Raw genomic sequence first — 16,928 nt, 5'->3', positions numbered from 1 at the left:
CCTCCCTCCTCCTCATCCTGTCCCCTCGACTCTGTGCTTCCGCGCACCAACCCCCCCCCCACCCCCAAATCCTACTTGTTGGTTATTGGCTGGAACACTGTGTATGCTTCGTGGTGCAGGTGGGCACAGTTTGTTTTTGTTGCCGTCTGTAGACCCTGGGCTCTCTACAGAGACCAGGTTTTTTTTTACAGTGTGTTCTGGGGCCAGGCAGCTCGCGGATAGTGAGGAGATGTTTGCTGTATGTGACACCAAATGTTGTAGCCTAAAACACGTGTGACATCGGTTAGAGCACCTTTAAGTCCATAAACAGTTAGCCAAAGACAGTCCCATCAATGCTATCAAAACTACCAGATCTTACTTACGTCCTTCACAATAAAATGCCATGTAAAAATATAAACTTTTTAGGGGGAAATATCGTCGCCAGAGCGTCCTTACTTCTCTTCCTCATCGAAGTCACTTTCATATACAAATCAGACATCTAAATGTCCATGTAAATATAGGAAAATGCATCCGTAGATTGTTAGATTGGTATAGATCACTTCTGCTATCATTTTGGTGATGAAAACATAAAGTACCGCGAAAAGACCGGAAAGTGCGTCAGGTCGGAAATGTCCGAAGATGGCCAATAGCAGCGATTGGTGCTAGCTAGCTAGGCTTGTTAAAACGAAGTCTGAGCAAATTAAATACCACATTTATCGTCTTTTACCTGCAAATCAACAATACATGTACTGTAACATTGTTTATTATTTAACGTTATATTTTTTTTAGCTATAAACATGTAGCTAAACGAGCACAGTGAACGAACGTATGACAGAAACGCAATGCCAACAAAGAAACGTTACCAACACATTCAATCACAACGTAGACACGTTATCACTATTTATTTTATGTTGGTAATTTATCTATATATTTGAAATATGTGCGCTGCAGTTTATAAATACTTAAAACATAAGGAGCCTCTGCACAATGGTTTAACGTAACTTTAGGCTCCTACAAGGATGCTAAACTTGGCTGCTAAGCTAAGTCAGCTAACGTTAGCTATTGCTAACAGGAATAGCTAGACGTTAGTTAACGTTAGTTAACGTTAGTTAACGTTAGTGGATGATCGGTGGTTGCGTCTGAATGTGGACTCACCTGGACTCATCGGAAATGTTTCTGACGAACAAAGACGTGTTTGGGGGCCTCATGTATTTGGCCATAAAGTTACACTCACTCAGTAGAAGAAATGCTTTCCGTGAACGAAAACCTGAAGCGAAAGTATTTCTCCTTCTTTATCTTTATGGTTTGTTGGCGGTTGGCAAACCAATTTAAAGGTGCACTTCCGCCACCAACTGGACCGGAGTGTGAACGAGAAATAAATGCAGAGAAAAAAAAATCTTTACTAAATCAGTTTTTTTCTTCATAAACTTAATAATATGTTGATATACCTTGCCTGCTGTTTTCCCCAAAAGCCCTGCCAGTGAAACGGTGTGATGGTCTGCCTTGCAAAGTTTCTTTAAAAAAAGTGGTCTCTCTGGGTATTTTATGGCAATGAATTATGTGTTGAACATGAATGTTTGCTTAATTTATGTAATTAATAATTAAGACATGTGTGAGTAATTCTAAGACGAGTAATACTATTTTTTTAAAGCCCACCTTCCTCCCATCACCAACATGTCTTTATATATTGCAACGATGCCTTTCTGTTTGAATAATGTCCCGATACTCCTGGCATGTCGTTCTGATGAATGTTTTGTCTCCAGCTTTGCTTAGTGGAACCTGTAGGTCTTCATATTCAATCTTGAATGATTGCTTGTGTTGCCAGAATATCTGCTTGCTCATTTCCCTTCTCACAAACATCAGGAAATGAAACTTGTAAAATATGCCCTTAATTTGCATTCTGTATGTTAGAAGAAATATGTCATTGATAATATCTGTTCTGAATGATGATCTGCCTGATCTAATGCTAGATAGTGCTGAAAAACCATCAGATGCAATAACAGTATTAAGTATTTCTTTCTCCGGGGGGCCTCGAAGGGGTTCCCTAAGAAAAACGGGAATCATTTTATTTCACTATAATTTCACCCATAACTGACACATTGACAGATTGTGAGACTATTTTGCTCATGGGTTTCCTTCACTTTCGGTAATAAAACATCTGAAAGCAAAAATTCTATCTGGTAGGGCACCCTGGGACAAAGTCTTATCAGATGGGTGGTCTAATTTGTGTCAGTTTAGGGTTTGATGTGCACACTTATGAGGCGCTTTCTGGTTCTTCCTCTAAATCATGAATTAGGCGATAAGTAGCCAGAGCACCCCTTGTCATTTGAGATCCTCACCTCCAGTTGGCAGTTACAGAAACTAAGGACTGACTGCACAACACAGTGGAAGAAGCATCCACATCCTTTACTTAAGTAAGTATTATCAGCTTAAAGTATGAAAAGTAAAAGTATTCATTGTGCCGTAAAATGTTCCCTGTCAGTGTTTTACTGTTATATTATGTTTTGGGATTAATATGTAAATGTAAATGTTTAATGTGCTAGTTTTAACTCCTTCATATACTGTTGGTTTCTGTCAGATATATTTAGTGGAGTAAAAAGTACAATAGTTCCCTCTGGGATATAGTGGAGTTGAAGTATAAAGTTGCATAAAAATGTAATCTATCATAAAATCAATGTATACAGTTTATAATAAAATGGAAATACTCAAAGTGCTAGTACCTAAAATGTGTATGTACTTAGTTACATTCCACCAATGACAAAGCAACCAAACATCATAGAACAAAGTAGTACGTAATACAGACACGTTGGTTTATTTAATCATTCAAATTTATTCATAAATGTTTATATAAAAAAATAACATTTTATTGTGTTATTTCCCAATGGCTCCTTGCTTGAAGCTGAAAAGGTGTAAAAGGGATCCGTCAGCGGCCAGGTGTGGGTCAGGCTCGTTTACTTCTGCTGATGAAAGTCACAGAGCCAGCAGTGATGGTCTGGAGACGTGATGAAGCAGAGACACAAAGAAAACGCGGCTGTTTCACATTTAACAAAACAAACAAACTCACTCACAGTCTGTTTTTCCTTGTAACACCGAATCCCTCGTCTTTACAGCAGCTATTAAAAGAACTAAAGCCACTGACCTCAACCATGTCGTCCCCTTGGATCTCTCGGACAGAGGTGAACTTTTCATTCTCAGCCACCAGCTTCCCGTTCTCCTCTCTGACAGTGCACTGGTCAACACCAGAAATATGCCAAGTGATGGAAGTGGTTCATCAATCAAACAAATTTACAGCAACCAACAAAAAATGAATGTACACATGAAAAATGCAATTTAAACTGCCCAAATTGCCATTTTGCCCAACACACACACACACACACACACACACACACACACACACACACACCCTTTGCTTAAAGGCTCCATGACATGGTGCTCTTTGGATGATTTTATAGAGACCTTACTGGTCCCCTGACACTGTATCTGAAGTCACTTTCCCACAATTCAGCCTTGGTGCAGAATGGCAGCCACTAGAGCCAACCCACAATCAGCTTTCACTAGTATGAGCAATTTCTGAGTCGGTAGTTTTTTAAGGGGGGGGGGGGGGGGGCAAGTTGGAAGCTGGGGTGTGGCCTTGACCAAGTGCCACTTTGCCATGATGTCTTTCTCTCATGGGTGGGCCAAATTCCCTGGGCGGGCAAAGCAGAGAAAGGGGCGGTAACCTTGTTTCCAGATCGGCCCTTCTGAGCTTTTACTTTCTTAAAGGCTAAGCAGGATACCCATTTTCATGCCATGGGACCTTTAATTATTTCCTGTTTTACTTTTCTTTCCTGTCAAAATTGTATCCATCCACCACAGATATCCAATTTAGTTCACGTTATTGTGTCTGAGTATTCAGTTTGGTTGTTTCTTCATCAGTCAGATTTCTTTAACTTTACCTGCATGTGGCCACACTGAGATATATCTGCTGCTTCCATCATTTGCATCCTGCTCTTTATTTAAAAATGCACAAGAACAGGACTCAACCCTTGCTGAAATTTGCTGACTGAAGCCTACACAGTTTCTTGAATGAAAATAATTTGCAACACTAAAGTTTGGCATCATCGACTCACGTCCAACTCTCAGGTTTTCCCTTTTGTGACCACATGCCATCCATCCATCTTCATCAACTTATCCGGTATCGGGTTGCCGGGGCAGCAGCTCCAGTAAGGGACCCCAAACTTCCCTTTCCCGAGCCACATCAACCATGCATAATAATATAGAATAATAAGCATTAAATTAAATTAATATGCATTCATTTTTAGCCCTGAATTACCTTAATCTTCCTGCCGTCCACAGCAGTCATCTCCGACTCCTTTCCCAGGCTGAACGAGTGGACTTTGGTGCCAATGGGAGTCTTCATCGTGTAGGTGAAGTCTTTGCCATTCTGCTCGATCACCAACACTGGTTTGAGTTCCTTTCGCATTTTGACAATCATTTCAGGAGCACCTTTAAGGCATATTTAAGTAAAAGAAATATCTATATCTGTATTCATACATAAGCAAATAAGTCTTTTAGATATGAAAACATTCTTACCTACTGCTTTTAAGAATTCCTCAAGGTTTTCCTCAGAATAAACTTTCCAAGTGCCGCTGAAGTCCATGTCTGGTCGCGTTGCTTGCCCGAGGATGTTTGTTGTTCGTGTTGTTAATGCCATCACACACACACACACTGCTGGTTGGCATGTTGGGGACTTGAAACTCCCTGTTATTTTCACTGGAATTTCCAGAGAGAAGCGAGATGGGCTGAACAACATATATTAAGTAATAGATGAAATATGGTGGAATATGGCACCAGATACGAGGATGCATGGATGTTTCTTTTAAAAAACAAACAAAATCACTGCACTGAAATTTAACAATGACACATCTTTATTTCAGACAGGAACTAAAGCTTTCCTTCATTTGGCAAATATTTATGACTTGACTTTGACTTGTTTCCCCTTCAAAAATATAAAAATACTTCAACTGCAAACACACAGAAAGCAATACGTTTTAAGGCAAACGTGCAGGCAGCAAAAGCTCAGGCAGGCCAGTGCTCGGCCGATATGAAAAGGTGATACACCTCTTCAACCTCCCAATAAAAGTCTCAAAGCATGCTCAGTTACCAGGAACACAGATATGTAGAGCTTTGTTACAGAGATGCTTAAATGTGACAAAAATCAATTTCTGTTGGAATGTTACTGAAGCTTAAAACACGGACGCTTACAAAACAATCACATTATAAATAGACGATTGGAGCACATTTTGGACAGTAACACTTATTTTCTTCCTGCATGCCGTGTTGCAGTCCCTGAGAGAACATTGATCATTGACGCAGCGATGTTAAATACAAGCTTGTTCACAGACCCCGGTCAAACATTTGCTGTGCTTTACTCTTGACTTAAGTTATTTTAACCTTCTTGGATCACCAGATTTGTGCTTTCTACATGTATTTCATCAGGACACCTTTAAAATGAACACCCTCTTGTAGTCTTTTATACTTGATAGTATAGCTCGATCAATAAGGATTTTTCAGGCACATACCAATACTGATATTTCAGTTAAAACATTTTTGATAATGAAATGATAAATATGTTTGATCTAAAGGGCATCATCTACCTAAAATGTTAGGGTTGCATGCAACAATTTATGTAATTTTCTGAATCCAAAGATTGGACATTCACATCCTCACAACTCAGTGGTTGATCAGCTGTGCGGAAGTGAGAAAATAACACGGGTGTAAACTTCTTAAACTATTTCTGTCACTTTTTTATGAATGTATTCCAGGAGAGACTGTCTGGATGTGCGCCTGTATCCCCGTATTTTAATATTATTGCGTAAGAACAACTTAGTTGCCTAGTTTTTTTCTAGCATAACCCCGTCCTTAGAGTCTACAGCCATGCTGCTGTACGCTAACATGCTCATGTTAAGATGACGTAATGTTCCCATGTTCACCATTTTTAGTTTAGCGTGTTAACAAATAAAGTTCTATGTAAATCCATTAAATAGTTGTTTAGTTTGTTTCATATTTTAGTTAGGGCCAACCGGCAGAACGACATTTCAGTTCATTTAGCGACGCCACTAGCACAGCTTACAACTGGCGGACACCGTTTCTAAATCCACTTAACATTTCTTTGGTATTTCTATGCAGCAACTTCTAGCTCCTCATCGGCAAATACTGTGTATATGCCAATACTGATATATCTGCAATGGGCTAATATTATCCGAGATGATGTATCGGTCAAGCTCTGTTTACAGATTCTTTAAAGGTGCACTATGGAGTTCCTGCATGATCACTTCTGTAAAGTCAAGAAGTAAATTTACTTCTGTGAAGAAGAAGTACATTTCAAACAAAACAGAGCAAGCTCGCCCCTCCCCCCATGTTTCAGTACCTGCCATGACTAAACGACTAAACTGTCACTAACCCGCTCCCCCAACCATCTTGTCGGTGATTGGCTGGAGTGTTATGTTGTGTTTTGGTGCACAGGCTGTGTCTCTAGTGATGTTTGACGTTTACGACCCCGGTGTTTTCTCCCGAGACCGAGCTTTGTCACGGTGTATTCAGGGGGCAGGAAGCCAGCGGATCAAGGAGAGATGCCTATGAATTGAGACAAAAATTAAGTTGCGTTGAAACCACCAACTCATAGTGCACCTTTAAACTGTGCTTTTGGGGGCAGACTCCACCAATCTGGTGCTTCACGCTTGTCAAAACAGGTGCTCTGTCTTTTTTACACCATTTGATGCAAGTCTGCCATCTAAGACACAAAATGCTGACACTCTGCTCACTTCAGGCTGTAATCAAATCCTGAAATAGAAAATACCCAGTGGTGCATGCTTTGGTAATGGGTTTCATAATAAAAATCCTTATGAACTTTTGAAAAAAAATGGTTGCATAATCTCATATCACAGCAACAGAACATGGAACAGAATAAGACTTCATATATATCAAACTTTGCTATGACTCCTGTTCATTTAGGGATCTCATGAGGGGATCATGAATTCGTCCTCTGCTTTCAAGAACTGTGAATATGTGTTTCATCATGAGAGATCCTCTTCATTGTTTGGACCGGGGTCACTAAGGCAACGTGATAGTTTCAGTTGGTCTTGCTCCTCCTTCTCATCCGACACTTTGGCCCTCAGCTCATCATTGCGTTTGGCTCTGTGTTCGCTGCTCTGATTGGCCCTCTGGGAGGATTCGTTCAACAGGCTGACGGCATCAGGAGGGCTGGGATCTGGCTCAGCTGTCCGGCTTCGGGGACTCTTGCTGTCATCGTAAGTGTAAACCTTGTGTTCTGGTGGACACAGACACAGTGCAGCGACATATATTAGTGCTTGAACATTGTGTACAAGCAGCTGCACATGATTTTGAAATGGGCCATTCTGCATTATGAGTACTTTTACCTTTGGTACGATTTTAAACGCAGGACTTTACATTACATTATCTTAGGCAACCACCAACCTTCCAATTGGTAGGAGACTGCTCTACCGCCTGAGAATTTTCATGCAAGTGAAATATCTGAATACTTCTTCCAGATTTCAGATCTTAAATTAAATTACGATCTGGATATGTAAAAAGCAGAACATTTCACAGTACCAAATTCAACTTGTCAGCACTCTCCGGTGGACAAACGATCTAATGGCAACACTGTTTGGTTGCTTATCAAGTTGTGTGTTATGTGTATTTTGATCAAATTAATCAATAGATAATCTTGCTTTAATTTTTATCACATCATTCAAACCAGTTGTATTACTATGACTGTTACTTCTTTTCTTTTTGATCACTTCCTGTTCACCAACATCCTGTTTTTAACCTACTCAAAAACATGTTGAATTAAAGAAAAATAATGCTTCACGTTGACTCTAAAGCAGTGTGGGAAAGGCCGATTTCTCCACATCCACTTTTTATAATACGATGAGATGAATTCTGACCTGGTTCAAAGCAAACTTTTCTCACTGGCGGTGTTTCCTGGCGGTTTGCGGGAACTGTGAGGTAGTGACTCATCTGTGAATGAGACATTTAATTAAACGTTTGTCAGGATTGATCTTCATTACAAAGCTTAGTACCAACCAATATTTGAGACATAATCAACATTGTTAAATTAGACCGAATTGCCATTTAGTTTCACTCCATTCATTCTTACTGAATCGTTAGACAAACAGGACATTTGGGTGTCATTCAGTTAATGAAAACCATTCAGCCAGCACTCTTAATCACAGTGAATGGGATTACAACGGCGTTACAAGCAACCACAACGAAGGTTCAAAGAATAAACTCAGAACAAAGAACTACTGTAAATAGGATCACATACAGAAGCTAATTTTAGGAACAGAGACTATCCTGTATTTCGAGAGCTCGAACACTCATAAGCAGAATCACAGTTGCTGTTAAACTCACCCTCCTCTCCATCTCCACGCGCTGCCTCCTGAAGCGAACTTCACTCACATTGTCCTCAAACGGGTCGATCATCAGGTCGTGTCTGCTGTAGGAACGAAGCTGACGAGAAAAAAAAGACATGAACGTCAGCGTAAAAAACACATTTATTTACTTGTTACTACTACTACTAGAAGTCATTACTATGCCTGCAACACCAACTCTGCTCAACATTATCAAAACCTGCATGCATTGGCGCCTGGGTAGCTCACCTAATGGAGTGTGCGCCCATATACAGAGGCTCAATCCTCAATGCAGTGGCCGCGGGTTCGATTCCGACCTGCGGCCCTTTGCTGCATGTCATTTCCCTTTCTTTCTCCCCTTTCCTGTTTAAGCTATCCTGTCACAAATAAAGGCCTAAAACGCCCAAAAAACTTAATCTTAAAAAACCCCTGCATGCATGCTGGACTCATATGGTCTCGTACCCTCTGTCTGGTCTTCTGCAGGTTTCCTCGCAGAATCTTCCTGATCTCTTGCTCACGACTTTTCGAGATGCTCGGGATGGCCCGTCGTTTGGCCGGCTCTCTCGGCTGAATGTTTCTGTGGAGACGCACATCACATGTTATTACTACCTGAAACAAAAACCTTTTTGAAAACACGGCAACAGAGGTAAACGTTATTTACAAAGAAAAGGGAATAATAATAATAATAATAATAATAATAATAAAGTAACTTGTTTGGCAACCTCTAGGCTGGGAACCACTGATTTATAATATGTCCAAAAGTAACATCTGCATGTAGTGCTTTGCTCTTGTTTTTTATTCATTGCCGTGAATAAAATAAATAAAAAAATAATGTACGCTAACTCCTGCTTGGTCCAGCCCCTGTTATTTTGGATGTGTGCATACTTTTATTCTCTATTGTCCACCAGAGATTGATACCAGTGACACCAGCTTTACTTAGGAGTTTGCATTTTTAAAACTAACTTCCCCCTTTTCATTTTGGAACAAAAACCATGTATTCAGAATCAGGTTTATTGCCAAAAGTAGTGCCAAAAATAGTGAGAGAAAATAAAAAAAAAAGTACTACAAAAGTTTTGTAAATAGAAAGATCACTGCCAGTATTCAACATCAGGACTATGAGAAAAACATAATTAGCCCTTTTACGACTGATACTTACTGCATGGAGACGGACGACATAATCGTGGGCAGCTTGGCGGCGCTCCCGCTCTCCACCAGCATCATGGCCTGTTTCATCTCCATCTTGTTGTAGAAGGAGATGAGCTGAGGCTCGGTGGAGCGCTCGCCTGCGATCAACCACTTCTTCACGTAGGCCTTATTGAAGCGGTTCAGCCTGAGTGCAGCAGAGGAAGCCCGCATGTTGACATTTATACTGTCTGCACATTAGCACACCACTACCTCATGCACTACCCCCATCCCCCTATAAAACCAATGTATCTCTATGTATATATAAATAAGCTTTTGCATATATTGGTTTATTTTATTTCATCCTAATTTAAATATTTATGTATGTGTTCTATGTGCGTGGGCGCCACCCTGTAAAACAACAATTAAATTAACTGGGCTCCCACTATCACTAATTAATCACTTAATTCAAATATTACACCAGATGAGGGGTTAAAAAAAAAAAAAAAATCATACTTGTCTTTCCAGTGATGATGTCCATAATGACCACATACGTCTTCAATTCCTGTGAGAAGATGATCCAGGAACTTGAGACAAAATGAGTTTTTATATGCTGTTAATTCTGCATAAAGATGAACAACAAGCAAAACAGAAGTTTTATCTTTTCTTCTATGTTTCTGTCTATTGTAGGTCGTAAAAACTTCAAGTATTCCAACAAATAATTACTGATCTCACCTGTGTGTGAATCTCCTCGTTAATTGATCCTTTGCTCTCCTTCTTCTTCTTCACGGCCAGTAGCTCCACCAGAGGCCTGATTGTCATTCCCTAAACACAGAAACAGGATGTGAGGTCATGCGGATGCTGACAACACAGCAACAACAAAACCAGACCAGCAACTCCCGTGTTCTGCGAGGTAAAATGACTGTTTTTGTCATAGGAGTCTGGTAGCTTTGAAGAAAGCCTGGATTACAGCTTCAGTTCTCCGTCGGAAAAGGCTGTCTGACGGCAAGGTAAAGCTGTGAAAATATTCTAAATGTAGCATACACTTAAACTGATTTAGATCTTGTTTTGGGGGGGGCTTAAATATGCTGTCCTCATCTACAGCAGCCCATCTACTGTAGGTCATACACTCGTCTATATCCATGACGTTCCACTTCCAGGATTGCTCAGTTTCTGCCGTAAATTCCACAGGATGTTTGTTACCTTACACTTTTGTGTTGGAATTTAACTCCGGTGGATTTATGAGGACTATGGTTAACTGCTCCTCTGCAGGGTAAATCCAGACAGCTAGCTAGATTATCTGTCCAATCTGGTTTTTCTGTTGCACAACTAAAAAAACTTTTGAATGTACACACGTTCCATCAAAACAAGTTCTTTCCCGAGGCTGTTTTGCAGCGGCACTGTGTCTCTGCCCGGTGCTTAGTGCCACCCATGACGATTGTGATTGGTTTAAGAGGAATGCCAAAAAACCAGAGCACGTTTTTCTCCCATCCGGGAATGCTCTGTGGACTAGCCAGACCCTCCTCCGCTGCGCCGTGGAGGAAGGTCTGGCAATGCGAGACTAGTTACACACGGACTCATAAGTACCTTATACAACCCCACTCCAAAAAAATCCAAAACTACCCATTTTACTTTTAAAAAAGTCAGGTTTGGTCATGAGTTACTCTAAGCCAAATAAAACACAGAAATGCAAACGTTTGTGATATAAAACACTCAAGCCCTCTCACCTGCACGATGACAGTGAAGAAGATGACCGTGATGATGGCGGTGAGGAACAGGTTCTTCATCTCGTTGTTGGTCAGCAGGAACCCCAGTGAGAAGGCAATGGCACCTCGCAGGCCACCGTAGGCCACGATGAACTGGTCCTTTTTGGTCAACTTTACAATACGGAATTTATTGATGATGTATGTGAGGCCAATGACTCCTGAAGAACACAGAAAACAACATAATACAGTTTATAAAGGAAAAGGAACGGGAAAATTAAACATTATCTTTATTTCAGTTTTTTGGTTAAATATCTTCCTTTAAATCTTTTTTCCCCCTTTCTTTCTTACAGGGAAAAGATGTTGTACTCATTCGTGCAGAAACAGGACCATTCAGAAAAGTGCAGTATTTAAAAAAACAAAAACATGAAATTTACAGAAGGGATAATGAAAACTATGTGTTTATGTATTTCCTTCACTTAAATAAAAGATATTTGCACCATAACCTGATCCAGAAAAAGCACAAATTGTTGAACATGAAATATTTTACATTCAAATTTTCAATCTGCTCAAAAGTGGAGATCTCAACCCAACCTGCAGGTACACCCGTGTGTTAGTTATCCAGTCAACCCAGACACAAGTTGCTACCTGACCATGTTTTGTTTACTGACCCAGGACTCTGGACACCAGGCAGAGAACCACCGTGACGATGACGAAGGTCCAGTTCCAGGCGTGAGGACCGGCCACCGTGGAAACCCCGAGGAAGATGAAGATGAGCGTCTCGCTCACGCTGCTCCACATCTTCAGGAAATATTTGATGGTGGTGTACGACTTATGGGAGATGTTGGCCTCTACATACGGCCGCATCACCACGCCACATGCTATCAACCTGTTTGGGACAGGAAGGAAACAAGGAGAGCGCTAAGAACAACTCAGAGTGAGGTTAGCCGGTTAGTTACTAAAAGGTTTAAAGCTTCACCAAACATTATTCCTCCGGAAAATAACAACTGTTACTCATCATATCATAAAGTTTGGCTGCAATACAGAAATTAAAACACATCCCCTTGTAATTGAGACATGGTTTGTTTTTATTAGAGTTAGGTGATAAAGAAAAACATAAAGAAGTAGTCTTTTTTTTTTTTTACCAAGAGTTAGATGAAAAGAATGATACCACTGCCATGTGTGTGTCTCTATATGAAGCTAGAGTGGTTAGCTTGGCTTAGCATAAACACTGGAAGCAGGGGAAAACAGCTAGTTTAACTGCTGACGTTAACAAAATTCCCCTACCAGCCCCTGTTAAGCCTACTGATTAACATGTTCTATCTCAGTTTCTTAATCCATACTAAAACTGAAGTTTAAAAACAGAAAGTTGAGGGTAGCATGCCGGACTGTTTCTTGGAGTTTTGTTGAATGTTCTTCATCTTTTCTTCTTGATGCTAAGCTAAGCTTAGCAAACTAGCTGTAGCTTTAAATATAACATATATTATACAACGGATATAAGCATGGTATTGATTTTCTCATCTCACTCTGTGAAGAGGCGCATTAAACAAAATGTTAAACTATTCCTTGAAGGTGCTGTAGGTAGGATTGTGAAGATCCAGGACTTATCCATTTTTTTGTTTTTAATTACCTGCTTTATGTAGTTCTATTGGAACATAGGGTCAGTTTCAGCAAATATGACAGAAAGTTAGTTTTATAAGTCTTACCTACAGCATCTTTAACAAGGACCAACTGGTTTAAACATGTTTTACTAACGAGGAAGAACAATCCCGTACATACAGAAGGAATTATGGGTAACTTGGGTAAGGTTTTGATCACTCACGACATGATGCCCGATAGATGGAAGACCTCGGCAGAGAGGTAGGCCATGTAGCTGTAGAGGAAAACAAAGAGGGGCTCGATGACTCGGGTGTGCGAGGTGAAGCGGGAGGTAAAGGCACCCAGGATGCCGTAGATGGCTCCCACCAGGATGCCTCCCAGAGAAACCACAAAGAAACAGACGACCCCGAGGACGGCGTCCACCACTGTCACGGTTCCTGCGTGAGTGAACTCCTCGAACAGGTGATACAGAACCTGCACCGAGAGAGAAACACGTGTACTGAGACTTTACGTTTTCTTCAAGGTAAAATGTCTTTGTGGCTCTCGACCCTGCACTAGAAGGAGGTCACGTTCTGCGTTTGTTTAGGAACAGCATTTCTGTTCTGGATCAAGATGCAAATCCAGGATTGTTTTTTTGAGGAGGGATTTTTTTTTAAACATTTTTGCTTTTTTCCTCATGCACTTCCTCCTCTTTTCATTCCTTGCTTTCTTCTACCTTCCTTCTTGCTTCCTTTTTACTTGCCTTCTTCCTTACTTTCCTTGTTATTTCATGATTCCTTCCCTCCCTCCTCCTCTGCAGTAATAAAACAATTGAATCAGAATCCTGTGGATTTATCTTCTTTTTGAACTAAAAATTATTTAGCTGACGGCGTTTCTTCTTTCTCTCCAAACGTGTTACTAATTTTCAAATAATCTTGATCATTTTATTACAGCATGTATAATATCATCTTGTAAATGACGTCCCCCCGTCAGATTAATATGATAATGTCCATTTCCGGGTCAATTTCTATGAAAATAATATTGTTTAAATAGATTGTACCTGTAATGCCGACATTAAAGTGTGTTTTGGAGTCATTCATTTAAACATTTACTGTTTTCCATTTGCAAATCATATATTTGCACACACTGTGACAGCAACAGCTCGTTATTAAATGCTTAAGACAATCAGCCACATGTAATCTCCAGCAGCCTCTGCAGCTCTAAAACAAAAAGCACAAATGTGAAAAAGTTGAAAATTGATTGTTGTACGCTCCATATTGTCAGTAATTGCCCTTTAAGATGACTGATCTGACAAACTGATGATCACTGATCTAATTGGCAAATGAATACAGACTGAACAAAACAAAAACAAGGACGGGAGTGAATATAAACTTGAATTTACTGGTTTAATCTTTAACAATGTGCTGTATTTTATAAGATTGTGCAGTTAAAAAAAAAAAGTAAATCTTGATTTAAAATCTAACCAGCAACTGTAGCTGTAAGATTAATTTAGTGGAATAAAAAGTACAAAATGTATCTCTGAAATGTAGTAGAGTACAAGTGTTAGGTAACAAAAGATGGAAATACTTTAGTACCAGAGCCAGCTCCCCCAGTAGGGCTGAACGATTAATCATTTTTAAATCAAAATGTGAAACAATGCAATTAGCTTATTGTGAAGACAGCGATTCGTGTTTAAAGCAACTGTTTTTTAATAAGATCAATGCTGGAGGGCGGCCTCTAGAGCACCCAGTGAGAGCGTGCGCCCCATGTAGGCTGAGGCCTTTGCAGCGGCCCGGGTTCGAGTCCATCCCCCATCTCTCTCCTACCTTTCCTGTCTATCCACTGTCACTCTGAAATAAAGGGAAAAAAGCCCCTCCACAAAAAAGATAAATGCTGGAATAATGTTACATATCACAGATTGTTTAAATAAATGTCTTATTTTCAGTGGATTTTTAAAAAATGATCTTGTATTACTCTATTTAACACGATCGTAGAAAGTGACATGTAGCTGAAAATAGCTCAGCCCTATCCTCCAGTCTTCAGCTGACTCACCACAGTGACGGCGTCGTTGAGCAGCGACTCCCCGAACACGAGGATGTGCAGCAGCTCGTTGATGTGGATCTCCTCGAACACGGCCAGGACGGCCACGGGGTCCACGGCCGAGACGATGGTGCCGAACAGCAGGCAGGACAGCAGGTCCACTCTGCCCAGCTGGGCTCCTTCGATCTGACACACAGCGTACATCATCCCGCCGATGAAGAAGGCGTTCCACAGAGTCCCCACCACCGCGAACACCAGGATGGTGCCCATGTTCTCTGTGAAGGGCCGGATGGGCAGGAAGTAGCCGGCATCGAGGATGATGGGAGGCAGCAGGTAGAGGAAGAAGAGCTTAGTGTTGAGGACGGGGGCTTCCTCTCCGATGGCTTTGATGATGCCGCCCACCAGGAGACCTACGCCGATCAGCAGACAACTCTCCGGGACGATGTTTTGCACACTGGGAATAATGTGAAAACCTGAAGAGAGAGAAAGAGTTGAACTTTTTATTCATGGAAACTTAAGAGAAAGACAAGTCAAAGTCATTCACACACCAACCTAAGAATAATACCTATTTATCACATTTCTTTTAACTTAAAACACTCCCAAATTTAAGCTGGATAATAGCATCCTATCAGCACCTCGGATGGCTGATTATGTTACGTTATTACTCAGAAAAAGAGTACTTGTAGTCTCCTATTTGGAACTGCTTTCTTGTTAACTATTTTCTTCAAACACAGAGTAAAGCTGGCATAGATGTTGTTTACAATCACTCCATCCAGTGTCAGTGTCTACCCTGGCCAATGTGGTTATTAAATTCTCTTTGTCATATGTTTTCATATTTTTTTATTTTTATATTTTATTTATTTTATTTACTTTTTTTCCCCATTTCAGACTTCTTATTATATCTTATTATTACCTAGAGCTTTGACAAATTGTGATTTTTCAGACATGCATACAGTATATACAGATAACTGTGAGATTAATCGTTAATAAAGAGTAAAATAAATGCACAAGAACTTGTTTCATTATTCAAGTAGTAGTATGAGTAAAAACAACAAGATGTAACATTAACTGCTTAATGACCCTGCAGTACATCAACACATTTCGACTGCGTATCTACATTTAGACATTACTGTGTGTATTAGAGCAGCAGTTTGAGGGGACAAAACAATTCTCTACTCAAGTTCTACTTCAATGCAGCGTCCTCATGAAATATAAAACATGTTGTTGCAGCTGCTGCTGCACGGAGAACAGACAGCCGGTTTATCAGAACAGAACAGCTGAACCAAAATAACTGTGTGGGTTCAAGTTTATGCATGTAATCTGCATTCAGCCTGCATGTACTCACTATTATTTGCCTTTAATGAATGTTACTTAAATGATAAATCAAGACCTGCTACTAACGGTCATTTTCATTGCTGATTTATTTGTTTCTGATTCATCTTTTAGTCTATAAAGTCCTCAGAACTCATGGTAACGTCCTCGTATTGATTGTTTTGTCTAAACCTCAGTCCTAAACCCAAATATAATGAATATACAATGATATGAAACAAAAAGGAGCTTCAAATCCTCACATGTGAGAACACAAAACCAGCGAATATTAGTCATTTTTGCATGAAGAACAGCTCATCTGAAAGGTTGAATAAAGGGCCGATACAGTAGATGCTGAACAGAACATTGTCACTGCTCCTTTAGTTTCATATTTGGCCCGTTTGTCTCTCAGCTGAATGAGGCCTTGACATTCAGTCTCTCTGGATGGGACTCGAGAAGGCTGTGGTGACGAATGTTTCTGCGATGTTTTATGCAGTCAGTGGTCCTGTGTGCATCCGTACTCGCCCCCCCCCCCCCCCGCCTATCGTCTGAACACTGAGATCTTTGTTATCACGCAGTGAATTAGGACAGAAGGTTGGACCGGCCCTGGTAGACGACAGCAGGACAGAACAGATAAGATGCCACAGAGCTTCATCATGCTCACTCAGCCAGCGACCAACTGCAGGAGAGATTCCTTCAGCCAATCAGGATCATCCCTGCTCCGTGTTTACACATTCAACATGGCGGCGTGGGGGATGATACAGTAAAGTCAAACACACATTGCGGG

The 16,928-nt window shown here is 40.5% G+C and overlaps 3 protein-coding genes and 1 long non-coding RNA gene across 5 annotated transcripts in view; 1 reads left to right on the top strand and 3 right to left on the bottom strand.

Annotated features, from left to right (window-relative positions):
* Positions 1–1,387, bottom strand: part of srsf10b (serine and arginine rich splicing factor 10b) — an 8,654-nt gene extending 7,267 nt beyond the window's left edge. The window contains exon 1 of one of the 2 annotated variants that reach the window (XM_032535934.1): positions 1,135–1,387. Coding sequence is in view for 1 of the 2 variants with exons in the window: in XM_032535933.1 (XP_032391824.1) it covers positions 1,135–1,199 (65 nt within the window). In the remaining variant the exon portion in view is untranslated. The remainder of the gene's footprint in view (positions 1–1,134) is intronic. The other variant, XM_032535933.1, reaches the window with a different exon arrangement.
* Positions 1–4,115, top strand: part of LOC116701901 (uncharacterized) — a 12,985-nt gene extending 8,870 nt beyond the window's left edge. Inside the window, exons 2-3 of the long non-coding RNA XR_004335027.1 lie at positions 2,759–2,767; positions 4,102–4,115. This is a non-coding gene — a long non-coding RNA (uncharacterized LOC116701901). The remainder of the gene's footprint in view (positions 1–2,758; positions 2,768–4,101) is intronic.
* Positions 2,790–4,790, bottom strand: fabp10b (fatty acid binding protein 10b, liver basic). The gene is made up of 4 exons (XM_032535938.1): positions 4,552–4,790; positions 4,292–4,464; positions 3,119–3,208; positions 2,790–2,971 (listed from the first exon to the last, which is right to left on the bottom strand). Exons 1-4 carry the CDS (start codon positions 4,769–4,771, stop codon positions 2,921–2,923), a joined length of 534 nt encoding a protein of 177 aa, XP_032391829.1. The 5' UTR covers positions 4,772–4,790; the 3' UTR covers positions 2,790–2,920.
* An 83-nt stretch (positions 4,791–4,873) lies between these two features.
* slc9a1b (solute carrier family 9 member A1b) overlaps positions 4,874–16,928 on the bottom strand; it is a 14,438-nt gene continuing 2,383 nt past the window's right edge. The window contains exons 2-13 of the mRNA XM_032535899.1: positions 14,846–15,306; positions 13,038–13,288; positions 11,887–12,104; positions 11,240–11,436; positions 10,248–10,337; positions 10,029–10,099; positions 9,547–9,720; positions 8,853–8,967; positions 8,392–8,490; positions 7,926–7,998; positions 6,649–7,288; positions 4,874–6,257 (exon numbers count right to left, since the gene is read on the bottom strand). Of these exons, the coding sequence (XP_032391790.1) occupies positions 7,035–7,288; positions 7,926–7,998; positions 8,392–8,490; positions 8,853–8,967; positions 9,547–9,720; positions 10,029–10,099; positions 10,248–10,337; positions 11,240–11,436; positions 11,887–12,104; positions 13,038–13,288; positions 14,846–15,306 (2,003 nt within the window). The 3' untranslated portion in view covers positions 4,874–6,257; positions 6,649–7,034. The remainder of the gene's footprint in view (positions 6,258–6,648; positions 7,289–7,925; positions 7,999–8,391; positions 8,491–8,852; positions 8,968–9,546; positions 9,721–10,028; positions 10,100–10,247; positions 10,338–11,239; positions 11,437–11,886; positions 12,105–13,037; positions 13,289–14,845; positions 15,307–16,928) is intronic.

The sequence above is a fragment of the Etheostoma spectabile genome, chromosome 14, assembly GCF_008692095.1.
Source record: "Etheostoma spectabile isolate EspeVRDwgs_2016 chromosome 14, UIUC_Espe_1.0, whole genome shotgun sequence".
Classification (NCBI taxonomy): Eukaryota; Metazoa; Chordata; class Actinopteri; order Perciformes; family Percidae; genus Etheostoma; species Etheostoma spectabile.
Note: the sequence above shows the minus strand (reverse complement) of the source record. Positions and strands in the feature narration are given on the sequence as shown.

Excerpts from the sequence above, each read along its gene's own strand:
- fabp10b (XM_032535938.1), bottom strand. The coding sequence starts at position 4,771 with ATGTTGTTCAGCCCATCTCGCTTCTCTCTGGAAATTCCAGTGAAAATA. Across the intron at positions 3,209-4,291 it reads TGGACGGCAGGAAGATTAAG|TGCACTGTCAGAGAGGAGAA; the intron begins GTAATTCAGGGC and ends GGTGTTGACCAG. Across the intron at positions 2,972-3,118 it reads AAGGGGACGACATGGTTGAG|ACCATCACTGCTGGCTCTGT; the intron begins GTCAGTGGCTTT and ends TCACGTCTCCAG.